At 46.7% G+C, this 25450-nt stretch overlaps 1 protein-coding gene and 1 long non-coding RNA gene across 5 annotated transcripts in view; both read left to right on the top strand.

Moving 5' to 3' along the window:
* ARHGAP32 (Rho GTPase activating protein 32) overlaps nt 1–21463 on the top strand; it is a 167578-nt gene extending 146115 nt beyond the window's left edge. For all 4 annotated transcript variants that reach the window (XM_081961288.1, XM_081961287.1, XM_081961289.1 and 1 more), the window contains 7 exons: nt 4348–4493; nt 6409–6610; nt 7227–7372; nt 9354–9428; nt 9906–10787; nt 11575–12542; nt 14760–21463. In XM_081961288.1, coding sequence (XP_081817414.1) covers nt 4348–4493; nt 6409–6610; nt 7227–7372; nt 9354–9428; nt 9906–10787; nt 11575–12542; nt 14760–16985 — 4645 coding nt within the window. In that variant the 3' untranslated portion in view covers nt 16986–21463. The remainder of the gene's footprint in view (nt 1–4347; nt 4494–6408; nt 6611–7226; nt 7373–9353; nt 9429–9905; nt 10788–11574; nt 12543–14759) is intronic.
* A 2418-nt stretch (nt 21464–23881) lies between these two features.
* Nucleotides 23882–25450, top strand: part of LOC309396289 — a 394508-nt gene continuing 392939 nt past the window's right edge. The window contains exon 1 of the long non-coding RNA XR_014176083.1: nt 23882–23981. This is a non-coding gene — a long non-coding RNA (uncharacterized lncRNA). The remainder of the gene's footprint in view (nt 23982–25450) is intronic.

Raw genomic sequence — 25450 nt, 5'->3', positions numbered from 1 at the left:
CGTAAAGGTCCTGGCTCTTACAGGAGGCAGGCCTTTCGGAACAATGAGCCCTCCACCAGCTCCGCCCCCTATCATCGGGCGTATCCCCAGCAAGGTGAGCGGTCTCAGGACCGTCAGTCCTTTCGAGACAGAGGTCGCCAGCAGCCCTTCTCCAAGCGGCCATTTCGGGGGGGCTCCGGCTCCCGACCCTTTAGGAGGTATAAATGACCATCACAGGTCAGCTCCCATAGGAGGGCGGTTGCAGTTGTTCCACGCCAAATGGGAGCAGACCACGTCGGACCAGTGGGTTCTTCAAACGGTCCGCATGGGTCTCACTTTAGAATTCTGGTCCCCCCCTCCCCGCCACTTCATCCGGTGTCCAGTTCCCTCAGGGTTAGTCAAAAGATCCCTCATGGAACAGGAGATAAGGCACCTCAAGGAGATCAGGGCCATAGAACCTGTCCCAGCAGGCCAGGAAGGAAGAGGGTTTTACTCCATCCTGTTTCTGGTCCCCAAAAACTCAGGAGGGTGGAGGGGGATATTAGATCTAAAGAGGTTCAATCACCACGTGACATATCGCAGGTTCAAGATGCAGTCCCTCCAGTCCATCTTGGGGTGCATCAGGCCAGGCGATATACTAACGTCCATAGACCTCAAAGAGGCCTACCTCCACATCCCTATCCGCAAAGCCCACCGCAAGTTCCTGAGGTTCTCTTACGCGGGCCTCCATTACCAGTACCGGGCAATGCCATTCGGCCTGTCATCAGCACCCAGGACATTCACAAAGGTTCTCGCAGCCGTGGCGGCTTTTCTACGGTCACGTCCAGTCAGACTCCACTGTTACCTAGACGATGTTCTCATTCTGTCATCATCGCATCAACAAGCTGTCAGCGACCTAGAACACACCATGCAGGCTCTCCGGGACCACGGGTTCACCATCAACCTGGAAAAAAGTCATCTCGTTCCCACGACCAGACTGAAGCATCTAGGGGCCGTCATCGACACCACCTCGTGCATGGTATCCCTGTCTCCGGAAAGGGTGGCCAGCCTTCGGGAGATGGTCGTTCAGGTGCAGCAGTCACGTCTAGTCAGGGTGGTTCAGCTCTCACAGCTCCTCGGCAAGATGATCTCGTGCCTGTCAATCGTGCCTTGGGCGAGACTTCACTCCCGTCCCCTTCAGTGGCTCCTGCTTCCATATCAAAGAACAAACGAAAGCAGCTCAACAAGACTGATTCCAGTTCCAGCAGAGGTACGTCGCTCTCTAAAGTGGTGGTTGTCTCCGGCCCTGTTAAAGGGGTCGCCATTCAAGGAGCCAGTCAGGCTCACCATCACAACGGATGCCAGCCTGTTCGGTTGGGGGGCCCACTGCCACAACCAGCTCGCACAGGGCAGGTGGTCCCCTTCCGAAGCCGCTCACAGCATCAACTGGCTGGAGCTGAGGGCAGTCAGGCTTGCGCTGAAGCGCTTCCAGAGCACCGTTCAGGGCCACCACGTGCGCATCATGACAGACAATGTCGCCACCAAGGCGCACATCAATCGACAGGGGGGAACGCGCTCCAGATCCCTGATGAAGGAGGCGGAGCTCTTGGGTCGATGGGCGGAGAGGTATCTCCTTTCTCTTCAGGCGGAGCACATCTCGGGCACGAGCAACACCCAGGCGGACTGGCTGAGCAGATCCACAGTCGACCACTCGGAGTGGCGTCTACATCCGCTGCTGTTCCAGCAACTGTCCCAGAGGTTCGGCCTTCCGCTGGTGGACCTGTTCGCCACCGCGGCCAACGCGCATCTTCCACGGTTCTTCACAAGGTTCCACGACCCGAGGGCGGAAGGAGTCAACGCGCTGCACGGCCCGTGGCCGAAAGGTCTGCTTTACGCTTTTCCCCCGCTACCTCTTCTTCCCAGAGTCATCAGGAAGATCCTAGCAGAGGAGGCGGAGGTGCTGCTGGTAGCACCGTACTGGCCCAGGAGAACCTGGTTTGCAGACTTGGTGAGTCTTTCGATCACACCACCGTGGCGGATTCCTCCACAGGACATCTCTCTCAGCCAGGGGGCCCTTCAACATCCAGAACCCCAGTGGCTGCAGCTGGCCGTCTGGCACTTGAGAGGGATCTCCTAAGCAGAGGCAAGTTGTCAGACAAGGTGATTGGCACCATCCAAGCGTCACGACGGCAGTCCACGACGCGCATCTACGACGCCACTTGGAAATCCTTCGCCAGCTGGTGCACGGCTCATGGTACGTCTGCGCCCCTTGCTTCGGTTCCTGTCATCCTGGACTTCCTGCAGGAAGGTTTGGACAAGGGCCTGGCACCTAACACCCTGAGGCGCCAGGCGGCAGCCCTGTCAACCATCCTCTCAGTTGAGGGCTACGCATCTCTTGGCCGGAATCCGACCATCCGCAGTTTCCTCAGGGGAGCGACCAACCTGAGACCCCCAGTGGTCCACAGATACCCATCTTGGGATCTCAATGTAGTGTTGCGGTCCCTCATCGGGCCCCCGTTTGAGCCCATTAAGACGGCCAGTCTCAGACACCTCACATTCAAGACGGTTTTTCTGGTCGCTATCACGTCTGCTCGTCGCATATCGGAACTGGCTGCCTTGTCAGTCAGAGAGGACTTGTGTCTCATTCGTAACGACAGAGTAATCCTGAGGCTGGACCCTTCCTTCATTCCGAAGGTCAATTCCTGGTTTCATCGGGCGCAGGAGGTGGTCCTTCCGGATTTTTGTCCGCATCCTCGGCACCCGAGGGAAAAGCGCTGGCACATGCTGGATGTGCGCAGGACTATTCGCAGATACATCAAGCGCACGGCCAGTTTTCGGAAATCCGAATCTCTATTCGTCTCCTTTCAACCAGCTTCTCAAGGCAAGAAGGTCTCTTCATCTACCATCGGCGGATGGCTGCGAGCCTGCATTGCGCTTGCCCACGTTTTACAGTCCGTTCCTGTGCCTCGCAATATCACAGCACATTCGACTAGAAGCGCCGCCACCACAGCTGCCTGGTCTACACAGGCACCGATTGAAGAGATCTGCAAGGCGGCCACCTGGACTTCTCTGTCTCCATTTGTCCGAAATTACAAACTGGACAGTTTTGCATCGGCGGAGGGGGCCTTTGGGAGGCGTGTTCTTCAGGGCATCCATACCAGCGGAGCGACCCTGATGGCTGAGCCTTCCCGCCCTAGTGACAGTTAGCTTGGGCATGTCCCTTCTTTGGACTCTCCAGAGCAGCGCCCTGGAAAATGACCATTGTCTTACCTGAAAGGTCCTTTTCAGGGCGCTGCAACGGAGAGTCCACCCCGCCCTGGGGTCTATTCTCCGCTGGTGTTTGTGAAGTCACAGTGTTGTTTGTTGTTTCTGTTATTGTTGTTGGACTATTTTTGACTTGTTCTATATTAGACTTCCAGTTGAAGTTTCAGCGCGCAACTGTTCCACGTCTTCATTGAATAAATCTGAGGAGAGTCGGCACCAGAGGCGTGGCTTAAAGTTTCAATTCAGTTCTGGGCAGATTGGCTGTGTTTAACCCTTCTTTGGACTCTCCGTTGCAGCGCCCTGAAAAGGACCTTTCAGGTAAGACAATGGTCATTCTCACAGAGAAATTATGAAGCCCTCTTTTGCAAGAAAGAGGTGAAGGGTTGTTCCGAGTCACAGATGAAAAATCCATATGTGATAACTGCTCTGCATTATATTATGGAAGAGAGAATAGCCAAGCTGTCAACTTATCTCAACTGTGCTGGATGCAGTTTTGGTCACCACACTATAAAAAAGATGTGGAGACTCTAGAAAGAGTGCAGAGAGGAGCAGCAAAGATGATTAGGGGACTGGAGGCTGAAACATACGATGAACGGTTGCAGGAACTGGGCATGGCTAGTCTAGTGAAGAGAAGGACCAGGGGAGACATGGTAGCAGTCTTCCAATATTTGAGGGGCTGCCACAGAGAGGAGGGGGTCAATCTGTTTTCCAAGGCACTTGAAGGCCAGACAAGGAATAATGGATGGAAACTGAACAAGGAGAGATTCAACCTGGAAATAAGGAGGAATTTTCTGACAGTGAGAGCAATCAACCAATGGAACAGAAGTTGTGGGAGCTTCATCACTGGCAGCTTTCAAGAAGAGACTGGGCTGACATCTGTCAGAAATAATGTAGGGTCTCCTGCTTGGGCAAGGGGATTGGACTAGATGACCTACAAGGTCCCTTCCAACTCTGTTAATCTGTCTCTGTCTCTCCAGCATTATGTGTGTTGACTTCACACTGCGACCACTGTGCAAATATTTGTTCCTGTGAAAAAGGGAAGGCATTCAATTGATTTGTCTGTGTACACCAGGAACTGTTAGTGCTGGCTGGAGCACTGGCTAATGCGTGCATTCTTTTCCCCAGATCAAAACAGATAGAATCTGCTTGCTTCAGTGGAACAGCAGCTTTTATGGAAGTGCGAATCCAATCAGTGGTTGTGGAATTCATTCTCAATCACGTGGATGTCCTTTTCAGCTCAAAACTCAGCTCTGTCATTCGAGAGAGTGCAGGTATGTATGTCAGAAGTAAACTCAAACAAACACTGAAAAGCGCAGGCAGAGCAGTGTCCAAAGTTTTCATTTTTCTGCTTGGCTGGCCAAACAAAGAAATGCAGCTTAATAAACAACCACCTCACATTCATTGGAGGCCAATCAAGCTTAGAGAGTGTCCTTTAACGGATGTCCATCATGGAAAATAGTCCCTCTGTTAAAAGTTGGGCACCATGCAGAGCTCTCCCAACTGTGAAGCGTCCATTCTACAACATTTTGTTGTTCAAGGCTTTGTAACCAAGACTTTGTTCCACCATCACCGTCGTAAAATATCCCAAAGGTGCTTTTTCCAAGAGATAACTGGACTTTCTATTTTTTTCTTTGAAGACTTCTCACTTCTTCCAAGCTTCTTGGATGACTGAGAATTTCCACAGACAATCGTAAAATATGGTGTGTTTCCCCCTCTCCCCCCCCCCCCCCCGTCTCAGGTTGGGGGAAAAGAATGGAGTGAAATTATCTGGACCCATTTTCAGTTTGAGTGACATTAGTCATTTCCCTCACTGTCACCTTTCTGGCAAAGTTATGTTTATAAGAAACTTGCTGATAACCCAGCGTTGTCCGGGTATTTATTTATAGGGGGAAAATGTCTGGACCAAATGTAATTTCTAATGTTGGATTTTCTCCCTTACCAGAGGGAGCCCCCTTGTGGAGTACTGTGAAGCCGTTACCAAGGCAACTCCACTGCGCTGTACAGTAGAAGTCATTTTACGTCAGTACAATAGAAGCCATTTTAAGGCACAACAGGCTGTATCTTAATAGAACACACACCCCGAGGGGTGTTAGGGGTATCTTACCGCCACAGTATTTTTCCCCAGAGGGTAAATCATCTATGTACCAGGTTTGGTTGAAATTGCTCCAGCAGAGTTATGCTGGAGCATACACACACACACACACACACACACACATTTTTATATATATAGAAGATTCAACAAACCTTTTAGATTAGAACATCAGTGGAAAATGAACTCAGTTGGTGTTAAACCATGTCTGTCTTTCCTGTAGAGCAGACAAACACTGAATTTACATATTGCTCCTTTAAAAATGAACATTACTTAAAAAACAACCTAAACACATATAATTGGGTGGGTTTTCACAACACATTAAATTGTTAACAATGCTTAAAAGTCACAATGGTTGAATTCACACAACATATTAAGGCAAAACACAACAGATGTTTTTGTGGATTGGCCTGATATATATTCCCAATTTTTTCAGCACAGTTGCCATCAAGAAGTAGTGTCTGCTTGTTTGATGGGACTTCTTGACTTGTTAATTAACTGTCTTCAAAAAGTAAAAAAAAAAAGTGCTAAATATGGTGGAGTTTCTCCTGTGAGTTGTTTTTTTTAAAAGAAATGGTTTTTGAGCTCACTGGGTTTAGCAGTATGACTGCTAGAAGGAAGCCGGTAATGTTTAAGTCATACACAATCTTAAAGCATTATTTTCTTGAATTTAAATTGGGAGTAAAACTCAGCGACTTTTTTGGGGGTGGGAGAATAGGATTTTGCAAAACACTTTATACTAATGAAAGAGCTTGTGAAGGCCCTTAGGTGAGAAAAGAGACTCCTTTTCAAGTATTTATAATTGATAATATATAATATAAAATTATAGAAGTAAAAAAGAAATCCGTGAAGGAAAACTGAGTCCCAAGTCATTGTGCAGTGAAGGGAAGGAAAAATAATCTGATGGAATGCACACTATGTTAAACCCAAACTTATTTTTTTTCCTTGCCAGACTTCTCTTGATAAAAGCATAATGCGTTTTGAAGACTCCCTGCTTAAGTCCTGAGATAAAGGAAATGTTGGCCTGTGATGTCTCTATTTCAGGAGTCTCTTCTTTCACAGGTTCTCCTAATTCACACCTTCTGTTTCTGTGGCAGGTCACAGTTCCTTGGCACGCCCTAAATCTTTGCTGGTGTCATCTCCCTCCACAAAGCTGCTTACCTTAGAGGAGGCCCAGGCAAGGACTCAGGCTCAGATCAATTCTCCAGCCCTGACAGACAGCAAGTACATCGAAGTAGGAGAAGGACCTGCTGCTTTGCAGGGGAAGTTCCATACCATCATAGACTTCCCCTCTGAAAGGTAGGCCTGCAGCTTTCTTTTGGATCTTTGGCCTGCCACATTTTCTATTATTCTACTATGCCTTTTTCTGTTGTGGGAAAATGGGAGGGGGATTGTACGGAGTTAGATGCAATGTAGCCAAAACAAAATTCTTTCTAGAAAGCCAAGGTCATCCTTTGTCTCTGCACCTCTGCACCTGGATGGGTGGAACTGCCAGCATGGCAGTGGGAGATTGGACCATGTGATGGAGTTGTGGGTGTGGGGGCAAGATCTTGAACTTTCAACTAGGTAGGGAAAACCGGGAAGCTTTCAGATTTGGGTTTTCCCAGATGTGCCAACATGGCTCTCTTAATAAATTGGAACTTGGAGCAATATTTTGCCTTGGATTCTGATTTACTTTTGGATGCTATTTGGAAGCCTAACAGTAGGAGGATAGTAGTAGGACAGTAGGAGGATTGTTTCTGTCTGTCTGTCTGTCTGCCTGCCTGCCTGCATTGTCCCACGCTTAAATGCTGCTGGCCTATATAAAAGCACGTGGGCTTATAGCTTCTCCGTGAGGATTGCTAATGCTGCTTTCGGAGCCACCATGGCTCATTCAATCATTTCCTCAACTTTGCCAAATCTTTTCTTGCTGCAGAAAGAGGCCTCCCAGTAAGATAAAACAATCCCCCGTTGGCAGCTGGCGCTCCTTCTTTAACCTGGGAAAATCATCCTCTCTTTCCAAACGGAAACTGCGGCGCAACCCGAGTGAGCCATCTGAAATGAAGGCGATCGCTCTGGCAGGTAAGGGCACCTTGTATCCATGACAGCAAGGTGTTTAAGTAAGAGACTGTGCTGCAGAGCTGAGCTTGGATGCTTCTGGTTTACTCCACATGCACTGTTTTTTTTTTTTTTTGTATTATTTAGTTTAGTTTAGTTTTAGTTTACTTTATTGTCATTGCACCTCCTACAACGAAATTAATTCCATCTTCAGTGTGTACGTTATAACTATAAAAATAAAACACAAACACGTACAGTATCTTTCACATTCTATACAATTGAATTGAAAACCCCCTGATATTGCATTAATATTGCACTATACCGTAGAATTCAATATAGTTACTGTTCTGGGATAGAAGCTGTTTTTTTCAGCCTATTTGTCCTTGTTTTTATTGTCCTGTACCATCTGCCAGATGGTAATAGTTCAAAAAAAAAAAAAAAGGTGCCCAGGATGAGATGGATCTTTAAGACTGTTTTGAACTTTCTTAAGGCAATGGGAGCTATAAAGCTCTTCCAAAGAGGGGAGAAGGGCAACCCTAACCTTCTGGGCGTTGGCGTTAACCCTAACATTAATTAAATTAACGTTAATTTATTTCAAAATAAATCAAAGCATGCTCTGCTCTGAGTGTAATTCAGAAATACCTGAATTCTTCCTGTTCCACAGAGGCATTTAGACACGAGAACATTGCTCTAATTTCTTAGCACACATAGCTAAAAGAGCCTTCGTGGGCTCAGGAGCACTCCTGTGGAGCTGAAGTCCCCTCATTGCAAGCTGAAAAAATATTTTGTTATATATTCATGATTACTCCATTATGCTCTTGCAAAACTCTTTGACCAGTATCTGCTTCATTTAATTCATATAGCGATTGTTTTAAAGACTCAAAATTCAGCTCTGTAAAAAACTTGACATGTTCTTTTAGTCCAGTGTTTCTCAACCTTGGCAACTTGAAGATGAAGGGTGTCAGTCTGTAGCGATTCTCAGCCATCATCCAGATCATGGTTGTCCTAAAAGTGCTTTTTCAGGAGGCAACTGGACTTCCTTGTTTTTTCCTTGAAGACATTTTGCTTCTCATCCAAGAGGCTTCTTCAGCTCTGACAGGATGGTGGGGAATGGAAAGAAAAAACAAGGAAGTCTAGTTGCCTCTTGAAAAAGCACCTTTGAAGATGAGTGGACTTTAACTCCCAGAATTCTCCAGCCAGCATGGCATAGCATATCTAGCTGGAGAATTCTGGGAGTTGAAATCCACTCATTTTCAAGTTACCAAGGTTGAGAAGCACTGTATTAGACGGCCGTATTTTTCGGAGTATGAGACGCACCTTTTTCCTCCCCAAAAAGAGAATGAAAATTTGGGTGCGATTATACACCAAATGTAGCTCCCCCCCACCCCCACCAGAGGCCAAAAACAGGAGGCATGGAGGCAGCGATGGTCTGTGGCAATCCCTGTAGCCTGGAACAGCTGATTGGGGGTATTGGGACAGTCCAATCCACCCGCCAATCAGCTGTGCTGAATCAGGCTGCAATAAGTGCTGAATCTGACCTGGCTGGTCAGAGTTTGCAGCAGCGATCACATTCAGAAAGAACACACAAGTAACTGATTCAGCAGGATTCAAAATAATAATAATATACAATACATTACCAAAAGCAGGTTTTCCAAGATAGCAGTAAATACAAGCAAAACACAAGCAGTTTCACTTTCAATTCTCGGCTAAGCCAGGCTCCTTCTTGTCTCCTTATAGCTCACACAGCAAATAATAATGTCCAAATAGCTCTCATTGGCTGACTTACTTGCTATTCCTATTCATTGGCTGACCTTGTTACCATGTGTCAGCTGAATACCATGGATGCTGGTAGGCAAAGGCAGAATTTTTCTTCTTTTTATTTTCCTCCCCTTAAACTAAGGTGCTTCTTATACTCCGGAGCAATACGGTAATCAATTTTCATCTCTGGGAAAGTATGGTCAAATTCTAAATAGATTCCATTGTTGCTTTTTTCCTGACTGATCAGGAGGAAGAGGAGACAGTGGAACCCTGCGCTCCGCCAAGAGCGAAGAGTCTCTTTCATCTTTGCATGCAATAGATGGCAAGTTGGCTTTTATTTGTATATATCCCTGTATTTTTCACAGAAAACCAAAGAGCAACCAACTATTTTACACCAGGGGACCATTTTCATAACTGGGCAAAGTACTAACGACCATGGTGGGATTCAGTCACTTCGCACCTATTCAGGAGAACCGGTTGTTGGAAGAAATCTCCTTTTGTTTTTTTCCACTTTACAGGACTAATCCTGTAAGGAAGGCAGGAAGGAAACATCTGGTGTTGTTTCTAGCCTCTTTATTGTCCTGCTTATAGAAACTGCCTCTCCGGTTAACCCTTACTGTAACAGCTACGGCAAAGCGCCCCTCGATGTGAGTGACATTGAGTTAACCACGCCCACCCAGTCACATGACCACCAAGCCCCACCTACCCAGCTGGTCATTAGGGCAGAGAACCGGTTGTTAAAGTATTTGAATCCCACCACTGCTAACAACCGTCTTTCTTTTTCTTCTTTTTTTGCCAGGTGAGTCTAAACTCTTTCGACCCCGAAGGCCAAGATCGAGCAGCGATGCTTTGTCCGTTTCTTTTAACGGGGAATTGTTGGGAAACATGAATCGCTGCAATTCTTACGACAATCTTCCCCAGGACCAAGAAAGCGACGGCGACGAGGGACACCTGCAGGTCCCCGCCCTCATTTCTCCCAGGTCGGCAGAGGACGTCGACCTGAGCCCGCCGGAGATTGGGGTGGCTAGCTTGGATTTCGACCCGATGTCTTTTCAGTGCAGCCCCCCCAAAGCAGAATCCGAGTGTCTCGACAGCAGCACCTCCCTGCTGGAGTCAGTGGACTACAACAAGGATAAGTCAAGCCTCTTCAAGAAAGAGCTGGACTCGGGCAGCCAATCTCACACGCCCTGCAGTGCCACCAGCTCGGAACCAGTTTCTCCTTACCAAGAAAAAAACCCAAGTCCCTTCTTCACCCTGGATTTGAGGCCCTCTGAAGAGAGACCCTCAAAACTCCTGTCTTTCTCCGAGAAGCTCACCTGTGCCTATTCCCCCAAATCAGGCCAAAAGCCAGTCAAGTCTCCACCTCTCGCAGGATTGGAGCCCGTTCCTTATGCTGCCCCCAGCCGAATGCCAGACGTGGTCACTGGAGGAGTGTCAGAAAGTGTTGGCCCTTTGGATTGGGCTAAAAAAACCGTCGACGGCAACGAAGCATCAAGCATGTCCCTCTCCCAGCTCATGGTGTCACCTCTGAGAAGCAATGAGAGTAGGCACGGTGAAGAACACCAGCAGGAACTCCAGGACGCGGGAGATACCAAGAAAGCAGAGCTTCAAGAAGCGGTGGAACCCCTTACGCTCAGCAGCGGCCAGAGTAAGCCTGTACCTTCTGGACTGACACAGCCAGGTACAGTGTGTTTTCCTCCATTTTTTCTTTAAGTTCACAAGCCGCCAAGCTCTCGCTTCTCTGCACGCCTTTAAAAAGAGGGGAAACCCTGGTAATAATGATAATAGTAATAAATAATAATAATAATAGCAAAGTATGTGTCTTCCAGAGCCTATAGATGCTGCTTGGGTCCCGATAGTGAACATTAAAAGAACCTAAGCTTCTCTGCAGCCTCCTTTTTGTGTATCACACATACACACACACAAAAAAAAAACCCCACAGCCCTGTGAATATTATATATAGCCCTTTCTCTTTTCACTTTTTTCATAACACGAGATGATCTCTTCCGATCAAAATGCTTCCTGATAAACTTTATATTTTTTTAAACTAACCATAGAAATAAATAAAATTGGGCTGCACTCGAAGAAGAGACCTTTTTTTTTTCTGGCCCCAAAAGTAACCCGTGATTTAAGTTGTGCGAAAGATCCCATCAAACGATCTGGCATTTTCTTTCTGCACTGCCTGCTTAGTCTTTAGGACCGCAACAGGAACTTTTTAGACAATCTCTTGCGCTTTTTTCACACCGAACTGCTATTCCTGTTTTGCATGCATGAGAGAAGACGCGCTTTGTGGTCACGCCAAGGAATTGCCACTGTGAAATGTTGGACTATTTTTTAGAGAGAAAAAAAAAACCTAATTTTTTTTTAAAGAATGATCTATAGGAATTGCTCACTCTCCTTAACGGGATAAAGTAAACCATTCTCTTTTGTTTTTGTTTTCCTTCTGTTTCTACTCTTCTTCCCACTAGGAGCCGTTGCCCTTGCCACCCCCCAGGATTCTGCTCCAGTCAATTCTGTTTCTGTTGTCCCTCCTCCACCTCCGAAAAATGCCGCCCGCATCCTGGCTCTTGCTCTGGCCGAATCTGCCCAACAAGCTTCTGTTCAGTCCCAGAAGAAGCCCGATATTTATTCAGACTGTAACAATTGCGGGAAAAGTGAGAGCGCGGGAACTCTAGAAAAATTCCACCCGTATCCCGGCTCTGCTTCGGAAAGGCTCCAGTTCTATGCTGCTTTGCCAGAGAACCCGCTCAGTTTTCAGATGGTTGGGGATCTTCAAAGAAGCGGGTTGCCCTCAGTTCAGGGCCCCCAAAGCAGTGGCGCGTCCGAAGGCGACAACCATCTCCACGTTGTCACGTTGTCTGAACATCGGGACCACTCCACTTTCTCTAACAACATGGCAGGAGACCTTCACGGTGGCACTAACATGGTCTGGGACCACTCCCACTTCTATCCATGTACAGTGGGGGACGCTCACCTTCTCACTCAATCTTTTGCCTCAGAAGATCAGAGTCATCTTCATTCCTGTCCTGGACGAACTGTTCAGGCTGAGCCATCTACAGCAGAGATACCCCCAGAAAGTTCTCCTCTCCATGCTGGGGTCTCTTTGGATAAGAACCCAATCCAGGCCACCAAGATTCATCTTCCCCTCTGTAAAGTGGAGGACAGACTTCTTCCCTTCCCTCCAGTCCCTCCTGGGGAGAAAAACGTCCCCACAGATCTGGCCTGCGTAATAAAGAACCACCCGGCAGCTGCCAAACCTAATCCTGGCATGTCCAGACAGAACGTCCCCCCTCAGCCTTCTACAGTCACCAGCAACATTACATGGGGGGAAGCAGCTCTCCCTGCAGGAAGCCACCAAGTTCTACCCGCGAGACCAGGGGACCAGCCAGCCGTGGGACAGACTCCTCCCAAGAAACCTTCCGGCGGCTTCAGTCAGGTAAAACTTATGTAGGCGCAATATATTGTGGCCCACCAGCAGAGCTGGCAGCAGATTCAGACAGTGAGGAGGGTGGGGAGGAAGATGGGCCAGTCTTGGAGTCTGGGGAAGGCTCTGATGAGGGCTCTCTGTCGGAGGCAGAGAGGGGGCCAGAGCCGTAGGCCAATTATCAGCTGCCTTTGGAGTCAGACATCAGTGAGGCAGATGAACAGCTGGAGCCTGTTCCCAGGGTGCGCTTGCGCAGAGTTGCCAGACGAAGGGAACAGCTAAATAACGGGTTGACTTGGGGTAAGGCCACAGGTGGACAATGAATGGCCCCTCCCAGAGGAAACAAAAGAGGAGCAAAAGGGGAGTGGAGTTTACAGGAGACAATTAGTTCGTTTAATTGGTTTGTGACTCTCCGAGACTCCTTGTCAAGTTTTGCAGATATCAGCTTGTCAGCTCTCCAAGCCAGATAAGGTCTGTGACCGTAAATCCTCCCTTGAAAGACTTTGCTGGATGTGAATGAGCAGAATTCACAGCAAATTAATTAAAGGGTTTTTTGTTGGGACAAGGAATTTGCTTCATGCTCTTGGGAAGCCTCGGTCACAACACCATGCTGCATTCTCTCTAACTCCCTTTTTGTACATTATAATTCAGGGAAAATTTCTGTCCCCCAAAACACGACCTCTGCTCCCCACCTCAGTTTACTTGATTTTTACTTGGCTCCCCTTTTCTATTTTAATGAACTGTTTTTCTTCTACCCACGTTCCTTAAGGCGAGCCATGGGTGCTCGAGCTTTTCCCCAGGGTTTTAAGTTGCTCCTGGGAGAAAGTGGAACATTTGAGACTTTGGTTGCCGATTTCTCCTGAGAAAGTGATTATTAGCAAGATGCTCTGACTGAGGTGTTCCAGGAATAGTCGTAGAACATTTCTGTTTCCATTGGATGAGGTTTTGGGTTGTCATAACAACCTGTAGCACTAAAAGAAGTGTAGCAGTAGGTGGTGCTATTCTGACATCTATTGGCTAACTACAGTAAGATGGTTCATAAGCAACCATTGTTGTTTCCAGCAGGGACCCGCTTTGAATTAAACCAGGGGTGTCCAAACTTGGCAACTTTAAGACTTGTGGACTTCAACTCCTAGAATTCCCCAGCCAGCTGGCTGGGGAATTCTAGGAGTTGAAGTCCACAAGTCTTAAAGTTGCCAAGTTTGGACACCCCTGAATTAAACCACCCTGTTGCCTATTTGGTCCCATTTTCTTGAATGACATGACAGTAGTAAACTAATGCCGACCACGTAATTAATGAAGGATATTTGAACATGGCTAAAGATTTGGATTTTTAAATTCTCCCACCTGTAGGCATGGAAACTATTACATATGGGCAAGCAGTAGCAGTTGAAGACTTGAAAAAGCCTACATTTCTATAAGGTCACCCCAAATTTGAAGTGTTACCGTATTTTTCAGAGTATAAGACACACTGGAGTATAAGACGCACCAAGGTTTTGAAGAGGCAAATTTTTTTTAAAAAAAGTTTTTGCACTCTGCAGTCTTCCCAAAAATGGCCCGTTTTTTGTGAAAAAGGGCCCATTTTTTTTCCCCAAAAAAAGAGGGCATGAATAGCCTTTAAGAGGCTTGTGGAGTACTCGTGGGGATGGGGGCAAAAATGAGCAAAAAACAGCCTGTTTTTCACAAAAACAGGCCCATTTTTTGTCAAAGGGCATACCTAGCCTTTAGGAGGCTTACAGAGTGCTGCTGGGGGCTGTGGGGGCAAAATTGAGCAAAAAAAACCAGCCCGTTTTTTGCTCATTTCTGCCCTCCCCAGCCCCCAGGAGCACTCTGCAAGGTTCCTAAAAGCTATGCACGGCCATTTTGCTGAAGGGGCGGGGTTTTGGGAGGCAAAAAATGTTGCACTCAGTGTATAAGACACACCCAGATTCTCAGCCTCTTTTTTGAGGGAAAAGGGTGCATCTTATACTCTGAAAAATACGGTAATTCTCTGAAATGGCTTGATTACGTCTTCCTTTGCATTTCCTGTTAAAGTGATGGGAATGAAAAGTTGACTGATGTCTTGGCTGCAGATAAATCACCTGCCATCAAAAGTTGTAGCTTTTTCCCCTGTAAAAACTCGGTTGAGTTGCTAGTTTACAAAGCTAGTTTGGTTTGCAAGTGAAGTCTATATTCATCTCAGCAACCGTTTTGGGTTTTATAACTAATCTTTGTGCTTTCTTCTACCAGGTACAAGGAGAGGCAACTCCAGACAAATTGCTGGAGCCTAGAACAGCTGAGCCAGCTCCCGTCGTGGGGGCTGAGGCCAGCGCTACAATCCAGTGCACTTCAGCCACCCCAGTGGCTCTGTTTCACCAGGGACATTTGGAGAAACCCCGAGAAAATACCAGGGCGCCACCTTTACAGATGAGGTCCGAATCTGTCCCAGCTCAATCGCCGTACACTTTCATGCCTCCAGTGCCGCCTGTGAGGACAATGGAGAGCAAACTTGCAGCCGCTATGCATTCCAACAGCACCGATACAATAAACCCTGCCCATTTCCATGCTTTTATGGCTTCTTCCTCATTGCCGCTGTCAGCAGAGGAGGTGATGGCAACCTCGACCCTGTCTAAGCAAACATCTCTTCCGTCAGCCTATTTCCTCCCCTCCAAGTCAGAAAGCACGCCGGAGGCTCCAGCGCATCCCAAACCCTCATCGGCTCATCAGTACAGGGCTGAAAATAGCCAGCCCCACCTTTTTCACAGCAAGTCTGAGCAGCATCCGGGCTACCCTTCTCTGTCGGAGGCCCCGCCTTCCTTGGGGTCCCGATATAACGCGTACGCCAGTCAAGGAAAGAGCGCGTATGTTCATTATGCCAAGCCTCGCAGTCGGATCGAGTATCTGTCTTCCCTAAGCCCAACGATGAGGAGCAGTAGTTGCGCGGAGGAAGCCCCACCCTACCCCACCATCCGGAGGGTGCATTCTCTGCACGTGTCCACCCCCTCCGCCATCCGATCAGTTCCCATCTCCCGCACTGAGGTGCCTCCTGATGATGATCCCCTTTACTGCCCTAGACCCCTCCTCCAGTACAAGCCATATCAACCCCACGGAGATTACCACGTCACTCAGTTGCAACCTTATTTTGAGAATGGCCGGGTTCATTACCGATACAGCCCATACTCAAGTTCCTCCAGCGTTTCTTGTTACACCGCAGGCGAGGGTGGATTTTACGACTTGGACCCTTACGGTACAGTGCGTTTGAGGCAGTTCCATCCTCTCCCAGGCAAAGATTTTCCATCCTACTCCAAGTTACCGACCAAGAACCTCTATCGCTGTCCTGGTTTACCGCCCTACCCTCGGGGAGGTCTTCCTGGGCACCTAGCTGGCAAAGAACATAGTTTCATTAGTAGGGATGTGCCGCCTGCCCCTGATGTCAAACCCATGTATGTCTCCTGGGACTTGGAAGATATGGAGAAATACTGCATGCAGTCCATACGCCGAGAGAGCCGTGCCCGTCAGAAAGTCAAAGGGCCAGTCATGTCTCAGTATGACAACGTAGCGCCTTTGTTGCAAGAGGAGGTACGGGCCACAGACATTGTTCACTTGCGCAGCAAATCTGATCCTGGGAAAACTGGACTCCTCACTGTTGCTGACGGGAAAGAAGGGAGATACCTAAGCAAGGGAGGGGCACCCGAGGGAGAGGAACACTACTACGGACCCCAGCCAGAACCGGACGTTGACAGAGCCCATTACCGCGGAGTTTATGGGAACGGACAGTCGGAGAAACCTCTGCTCCCTCAGAAACAAAGCAGCCTCAGGAGCAGGAAACCGCCCGAAGCTGGTTGTAATTCCATTGAGCACAGAATGCACCTTGCACACGAAGCAGGCCACAGGCAGCTGCCGGATGCTAAAAATGCCCCTCCCTACCCTGATTACCGACCAAAGGGCCACCTGTCGGAACCCATGGAAACCCTGACATATCAGCACTCGGGTGGGAAATACATCCCGGCCAATCATGACGTGTTGAGACTGAACCACAAAGAGGCGAAGCTGGTCGAGGACGGAGAGCGGGCTCGGTCACGACACCTGGCTGCTCCAGCTGAAAAGCACTCCAGAGACTGCTATAAAGAGAGCGAGCACTACGGGCAGCCTCCGGTCCCACCGCCGAAGCCAGAACGGAGCCACAGCCTCCGGTTCCAGCACTCTGAGAGCACACAGCGGGATGCCGGTCTCCTGTACCCATACCAAACCCTTGGCAAACGCCAAAGTACGACTGTGGTATCCCAGTATGATAATTTGGATGATTACCATACCATGCCTCAGCACCAAAGAGGGGGATACTCTGGAGGAGGGGGAGTGGCACCTTCTTTTCCTCATCCACATAGTAGGACTTATGCCACAGCTTTGGGCCAAGGGGCGTTCCTACCGTCTGAGCTTTGCCTTCAGCGGCCAGAGACGGAAGTCCATGCAGAGTGAGCTTGGGGAGGGGGCGAAGGGATAGAGTGTTAGCAGCCTCTGCTGGACAGTGGACTGGTTTATTTTTTCAATGATGCACAAACATGCACACAAACACACAAAAGCAACTCCTTCCATTATCCCCGTTGCGTTTCTGGTCTGTCCGGTCCTCATGCGGCTTATAGGGACATTTTTAAAAAGAACACTAAATGCATAGTTTTATCCCGTCGTTTCAAATGTAGCTTGCAGCAGCCACACGGGCTTATTTTTTGTTGTTAAAAGACGCAACCGGTCTCCAGGAAGAGCAGCATTAAGGATGAAGAGAGAGATGGGTCGCACTGTGAATGATGCTCAGTTTCCATAGATTTCAACTCACGGCATTTCCCTTTTAGCGGTCCCTGTCCTTTAAAGTCACGCGCATGATGTACGTATCGATAGGCTAACCCAGACGTTTCTTTCTCCAGGCAAAAAGTCCCTTGTTACGTGATCGTTTAGAGGAAGTTTTTATGGAATGCCAAGCTTTAGTAGATATTTTAACTTGCTCCTTTCAGGTTTTATGCCTCAAACTCCAGGGGGGAAAAATGATTTTTGCATTGTGTGCTATTCTCCCTTTAATTATACCACCATGTCTCTATCACTTTTTTCACCCGTAATTTTGCTTTCCCTATTTGTCAAGGTGGAACCCAGTCACCTATTGGGCGCCTGGTATCAGTAAGAAGGTAGTGAGGTCTTAGGCATGTTACCTGGTTTTATTTCCTCATGAAGAAATCTGTAATAAACGGCTTCATATATTTGGAGAAGTGAGGGATGTCCATACGTTATAAATGGAGCTTTGCTTTGCCAGGCTTACAGGCGGTGCCTCTATTATCTCATAAAGGGAATCATCCTGAACATCTTTTCGGTAGCAAACTGCGCATCTTGCAAAAGCTTCTGAAAAACAGAATATCCAGAATATTTTTCTCCTGAGTGAGAGCCATTGAAAAACGCGATGCTGGATTTCTTTCCCCCCCCCCCCCCCCCAGAAGTCATGGATACAAGAAAATCGTGATGCATTTCATCGTTTTATCAGTGGAAATTTATTTCAACGTTGTTATTAAGTGGCCTTCCGCCTAGCCTAACCAACAGTGGTTTAGACCAGGGGTCTCCAACCTTGGCAACTTTTAAGACTTGTGGACTTCAACTGGGAGCTGAAGCCCACAAGTCTTAAAAGTTGCCAAGGTTGGAGACCCCTGGTCTAGAAAACAATTCCATATTTCTTTCCAATTGCTCAGTTGGTGCTGCTGATCCTGATAAGCTCCACATTATGAAGTGGGGAAGGTACTGGAGATGTAGGAAAATCCCAGTTGGTTTGATGGGAGGGACAGTAAAACATGTCCGCAGTACGCAGGCACCTACTGTGTAGTGTTTATAGGATAGCAACGGGTGCGTAGTACTTACTTGGACTCTACAACCTCCAGCAGTCCCAGCCAGCATGATATTGGTAGCAGAAAATGGTCTGGCAAGAAGGGGGAGGGGGGTTACAAGTCCCATGCTGCCCCACACTGTGTGCAGTAGATGCCCTGTGGGTATACAACTCTCTCACACTTTTTACATTCTTATCTTAAGATGCCTGTTGAAAGGGGAGACTGTATGGAATTGCTTTTCTGGGAAAAGTTATAAATATGCACAGCTCTTCATCCTAGTGTCCTTGTCAGAATTGGAGCTCGGAGGGACCTTGAGTTTTCATGCCTGCCTTAGGCTAGCTCAAATAACATGTCAGCCTTCTGCTACAAAACTTTTCTAAGGTGCCCAGAGTCTATCCCAGGAATAAAGTGCTTTCTTCTTTGAGGTCACCACGACAACGTAAAGCTAGAATGAGGGCCGTGAACGAAGCATGGGTGTCATTTCTCTTGTGTGCGGGGCCCTTGTTGCAGCATGACGGGCATTAACTCAGAATGCTACCTATGCCAGGTTTCCCTGGAGCAACGTCGGGTATCTCACAAGGGTAACAGAAGCTTCTCCCAACCAGCAAAATGCCAGCTATTCCGATTGTCTCCCCTGTAGCTACAGTCAGATTTCGTACTTTTGGTTCTTCCGATGCCTATTTCTTTTGAAGTTCCGATTGTCTTAAAGTACAGATTTAGGGGTCAGAAAATTCACTGTGATTTATACTTGCAATCCTATTTGTTTTTGTTTACTTATGCTGCATAAGTGAGAAACAGAAGAAGGGACATTCCAATGCACTAATGCAGAGGTCTTCAAACTTGGCAACTTTAAGATTTGTGGACTTCCAACTTCCAGAAATCTGGGAGTTGAAGTCCACAAGTCTTAAAGTTGCCAAGTTTGGGGACCCCTGCACTAATGTATGGAGCAAGCAGATTTTTTTTTTTGCTAGGGTCTTTCCTTGCCCCTTCTAGCAAGCCCAGTGGTAACCCACAAATGGCGCACAGCCATTGTGACTTCCAGCCTCTTGATGTTCTGTTGTTGGATGCTGATTTGCATTGTTCAGTTTCCCTCTAGGATTAGGGAAAGGATATACCATTGTCCTTAGGATAGTTAAGGTTCAGGTTGCAATACCGACCGTTCAGACTTGCATCTTCACAAAAAAGACCTCCATTTCCCTTGTATCCTCTACTTACGTCCGTCTTAGGCTACCTGCTGCCCAGAACCCACCTGATTTCTTTTCACATCTGTAACTCCTGGTTTTTCTCCCTCCTTTACCTGAGCCAATGATAATATGATCACATCTCTTTTTTTTGTGGCGGGGGGGGGGGAGGGGAAAGAAGAGCCCACTCTGCTTGATTTTTTAAATACCATTTTCATCCATTGCCATAAATACCTGAGCTGCATCCTTGGGGACCCTTGCTCTGCCCACCACTTAAAGCATTTGACCAAAACAATTTCAACAGTGTCCGTTCAGGCACTGAATATTGACACCTGTAGCATAGGGTCTTCTGCACGATTGGGAAGTGATGTACAAGGTTTTGGCTCGAAACCAAGACTTACGTGGCAGCAATTAAATTCAGCAACGTTTCCTGAGCTTGAAAGAGCTGCAACAATCCCCCCATTCCTCCTATGTTTCTATCACTATTTTTTTTTAAAATGCCCCCTTCCCACCCCCATGAAAGCCATAGAAATTAACTATGCAGGCCTGTTCATGTACCCTGGTTAATTTTGGAACACTGAACTTTAAAAGGAGACATCTCCCTCTTCTTTAAATTTGGGCTCCACTCCCACAGTGGAGGAAGTGTAAGCATTGTACATCTTTTCCCTGTAAGCACGGGTTGTGGTGGCTAAAAATACAGTACATGCTCATCAGATCCGCCATAATAGTTCTAGTTTAGCTCTGTAGCAACTGGCCTTCAGGTCCCAAACAAAGAATCTGATGATGCAAACCACCCCGCAGCGCTTGTGCCCCTTAAGTTTCTTTTGTTGATATAAACTTCAGATTCTTACTGTAGAAGGTGCTCCCGTCTACATCAAGGTTTGTATGTGTGCTTAGAGGAAAACCTTTCCTCCCGTGGTAGCGTTAGCAGGCCTTCGTAGGCCCTGCATCCTTGTTCCTAATGTTAAAGCCAGTTTTTAATCAGGTGTAAAAGTTTATGCAGATGATAGCGAAAAACATTGTGCCTGCGTCTTTGCAGACGTGATCTGGGGAGGGGGAGGGGCTTACCGCTTGGAGGGAGGGTCACAACGGGAATTGCACAGTTCTGGCAGAAACCGCCACTCACAACCAAAATTTGCTTGCTTGAAACGATGTTCCCCATTCATCCCGAGACACGCGTGTCCCCCTGTATGTGTTCTCTCCCCCGACTCCCCGTTTCAATTATAGGTGGATGGCAAAAAGCGTCCGCGGACTGCAACGCGACCAATACAGCATTTGGGAATGGTATTGTAGACTTAGAGGATTCTGAATTTAATTTTTAAAGGTGGCTTCGGCATGACATTTTCTCCAGAGTTTTGTGCTATGGGAACTGATGCGATGGGCATGGTACACTTTTAACATGTCCTCAGTGACTTCATTGTCCCCCAGTAAGTTTAATATTGTATAGCTCCATTGCAAAACGAACAAGAAATGATTGTTGTGTGGTTTATTTTCCTGCTGTGGAAACTTGAGTCGTCTTTTTGAGCCACATGAGTGAGACTCCTCTCGGAAAGATTGGGAGTAGCTCTCTAAGTGTTCTCTTTTTAATTTATATAGTGTCTTATTTTTTATTATTTTTATTTTTTACTCGTGTGTGTAAGAACTGGTATAAAATGTATATGCCGACGAGCTCATGTTCTTTTGTGTAAATATTTTTGTGCATCCCACTTCCTCCCCTCCCTTGTAAATATTTAGATTCTCATTTCTCCGCGCTGTACGAGGGCGGATGTGTTCATTTACTATTCTTATTTTTTAATTTGTACTGTAATGCTATGACCAGACTTCAGGTGTCTTGTGCTATTAAAAACAGAACAACCTAACAGTCCCACAAACCTCAGATGTACAACTCAGCAATTAATGAAGCCAGGTTAAAGTCTTCATGTTGTGGTCTCCGTTATTTTTTCCTGCATTTTCATTTATTTTACAGAGTTTATAGAGAGAAGTTGTCGTTTGGCGCATTAACATTAACACCACCATGATTTTCCAAATGTAGTGGTTTATCTCTTATCCTTAACACATGAGTGAATCTTATCAACACCAAAATTCACATTCACACCTATAATTTCCATGTAACATGAGAAAAGAACGTCAACATCGTCCCACCAATTTTTCTATTTCACGAAGAGTGTTCAAAGTAATATTTTCTCCTTTACCTGTTACTGACCTGGAGCACATTTTAGAAGGGCAAGTGAGGTTTAAGGGTCAAACAATCGAACTTTATTATAGTTGAGACAATAGAGCATCAACACAATAGAAACCGCAACGTTTTTTACAAAGCAAAAAGCGTTCTTGGTTCTGAACAATTTTTTTTTCATCATTCTAACATTTTTAACATTGTGATTGCTTTTCTATTTATCTTTCGGGGTTCTGTGGTGGCTGAAATGCTAAGTTTGTCAATCAGAAAGGTCGGCAGTTTGAATCCCTAGCGCCACGTAACGTAGTGATCTCCCGTTACTTGTCCCAGCTTCTGCCAACCTAGCAGTTCGAAAGCATGTAAAAATGCAAGTAGAAAAATAGGAACCACCTTTGGTGGGAAAGTAACAGCATTCCATGCGCCGTCAGTGTTTAGTCATGCCGGCCACATGACCACGGAGACGTCTTCGGACAGCGCTGGCTCTTCGGCTTTGAAACGGAGATGAGCACCGCCCCCTAGAGTTGGGAACGACTAGCACATATGTGCGAAGGGAACCTTTACCTTTTTTTAAGCCACCCAAAGTCACCCTATTAGAGAGCTGGGCAGCATCTAAATAAATAAAAGCTGTCCACAATAACAAGGACAGTATTGAAGGTTTTATTTTTTTTAATTTCTAGACAATACATTTTTCCTTTGTCTTTATTTCATGACCATACAATGATTTTTTTAATAAATGGAAGCTATGGAAACACACATCAAGGGATACACAAAGATAAGGTTCAATTCCACAATGCTCCCCCAAAGCAGAAATTAAAAAATAAAATGCCCAACTTTGAAAGTTCCTACAGTTTTCACATCTCTAATGATCCAAGGATCACTATATATGGGGGAGAGTTGCCGCTCCTGGGAAATTTATAGGATTCCTCAAACAGGAGAGAAATATTACACAGAATGAGAAGAATTGGTTTGCCAAAATCCACTATTTTTGTTGTTTTAACACTGGCGGATCCAATTTAACAAAACTTGTTTTTTAAAAAAGAAAATACACGTTTTCAGTTCCAGAGCATTCGACAGTTGCAGATAGCAACCTGAATCATAACTATTTTAGGTTATTTTATTACATCTATCTTCAGGGGTTTGATGTAGTAATCTGGTTGGGCCGAGTAATTAGTTACGTACTTCATACCTAAGCCATCACCCTCCAAGCAGGAATTCTGGCTTGCTATTTAAAAGGTAAAAGTTCCCTTCACACACATGTGCTAGCCATTCCCGACACCAGGGGGCAGTGGTCATCTCCGTTTCAAAGCTGAAGAGCCAGCACTGTCCGAAGACATCTCCGTGGTCATGTGGCCGGCATGACTAAACGACGAAGGCTCACGGAACGCTGTTACCTTTCCACCAAACGTGGTCCTTATTTTTCTGCTTGCATTTTTACCTGCTTTCAAACTGCTAGGATGGCAGAAGCTGGGACAAGTAACGGGAACTCGCTCCATTACGCGGCACTAGGGATTCGAACCACCAAACTGCCGACCTTTGTGATTGACCAGCTCAGGGTCTTAGCCACTGAGCCACCACGTCCCTGCTATTTACATGAAGGAAATCAAAGCACTCTTTTTTTGCAACCAGCTTTTATTTGAAGCATATTTTATCCCCCTCTTCAGCCAAAACGCTCCCCAAACACCATAAGAGCCAGCGAAAGAATAAATCACCAGCCACAGGCTTCCAATGCAGGCGTTTAACAGGGAAAGGCAGAAGAAAGCATGACTTCGGGCAGTGATATTATATTAGTTTTTAATGAACGGCTTGTATTTGAACACATTTCTTGCCCTGCTTCCCCAAATAAGTTTGTTCGTATTATACAAGGCCACAGCTCCACACACAGAAGGGGGAAAAAAATCAATGGTCTGCTGGCTAAGACCACAAAATAAAATAACCCGAGTTAAAAGGCCAGTTCGGTTTAGTGTTAGTGGCTCAATGGCTTAGACGCTGAGCTTGTCGATAAGATTGGCAGTTCAGCGGTTCGAATCCCTAGCTCCGCATAACGGAGTTAGCTCCCTTTACTCGTACCAACTTCTGCCAACTGAGCAGTTCGAAAGCATGTAAAAATGCAGGTAGAAAAATAGGGACCACCTTTGGTGGGAAAGTAACAGCGTTCTGTGCGCCTTCGGTGTTTAGTCATGCCAGCCACATGACCATGGAGACGTCTGCAGACAGCGCTGGCTCTTGTGCTTTGAAACAGAGATGAGCACCGCCCCCTAGAGTTGGGAACAACTAGCACATATGTGCGAGGGGAACCTTTACCTTGGTCTAGTGTTAACGTACAAGTCTAGAAGCTGGGTAATTATAGCTTCTAGTCTTGCCTTAGCCGTGAAAACATGCTGGGTGACTTTATCATTGGCCAATCATCAGGAAACGGTGAGCTCTGATCTCACCTTGGGCATGAAAGCTGGCTGGGTGACTTTGGGCCAATCACTAGGAGACTATGAGTTCTAGTTCCGTGTTAGCCACGAAAGCCAGCTGGGTGCTTTGCGTTGGTCACTCTCAGCCCAACTTTCCTCACAGGTTGGCTGTGGGAATAATAGGTGGAAGAAGGTATGTTGGATATGCTTTCTGCCTTGAGTTATTTGTAAAAGTAATAAAGGCGGGATTTAAATAAATAAATAATTTGTGCCGATTTGAACAATCCCCAAAATTTTAATTTGCAATGATATGAGCAGTCCCCAAATCCAGCTATTAATCTGCTGGTGTCTCTCACTATTGCTGCCATTTGCTATTGTACAATAGCAAGCAGTCCAGGTTACCACTTAAACATGAATTTGATTAAGAAGCAGTTTGGAGAACAACGTACAACTGTAGCGACCTACCTACTCCATGCTTAGAATAATACGTTTTTGTTCAGCACAGGCTCGGCTAGAAAAAAAAAAAGCAGCCAATACTCATTATTCCCACCGGGGGGCAGTAATTCCCTTTTGCAATTCTTTATGTGACTTCAAGGGGGGGGGGGGCTAAAACTCAATGGAACTCTGGCCTAGGCATTTTGTGGTTGGTGTTTTACTTTTGTTTTAACGAATACAAGTGGGTTTTATGCCAAAAAGTATGGTTTAAAATTTTGATGGCCATTCATCGTCCACCTGTGGCCTTTACTCCCAAGTTCTTTAGCTGTTCCCTTCATCTGGCAACTCTGCACATGCGCACACTGGGAACAGGCTTCAGCGGTGTGTCTGCCTCACTGATGTCTGACTCCGAAGTCAGCTGATAACTGTTATATGGCCCTGGCCCCCTCTCTGCCTCCGACACAGAGCCCTCATCAGAGCCTTCCCCAGACTCCAGGACTGGCCCATCTTCCTCCCCAACCTCCTCACTCTCCGAATCTGTTGGCCGCTGGTGGGCTACAACAGTCAAGGACTAGCTCTATAGACTTTTCTGAACCACAATCCTCCTTTATTCTCTCTCTGTTCGACCATCCATCTTAAATGTCTATGGAGTTTCTCAGTCATCCAGGTCACGGTTGTCCCAAAGGTGCTTTTTCAAGAGGCAACTGGACTTTCTAAAAGTCCAGCTGCCTCTTGAAAAGGCACTTTTGGCATACCCATCATAACATCTACTTGAGTGAACCAGTGGAAACACCAAGATATTTTGCTATTCTTAAAGGACACACAAGTGGGTTACTTGATATGGATGTGTTGCCCAAACCAACCTCAACTCCATTCTTTGCCTCCAACTTAGAAA

The sequence above is a fragment of the Natrix helvetica genome (genome assembly GCF_964273705.1).
Source record: "Natrix helvetica genome assembly, chromosome: 8".
Lineage (NCBI taxonomy): Eukaryota > Metazoa > Chordata > Lepidosauria > Squamata > Natricidae > Natrix > Natrix helvetica.
This window is presented reverse-complemented; position numbering and strand designations above follow the sequence as displayed.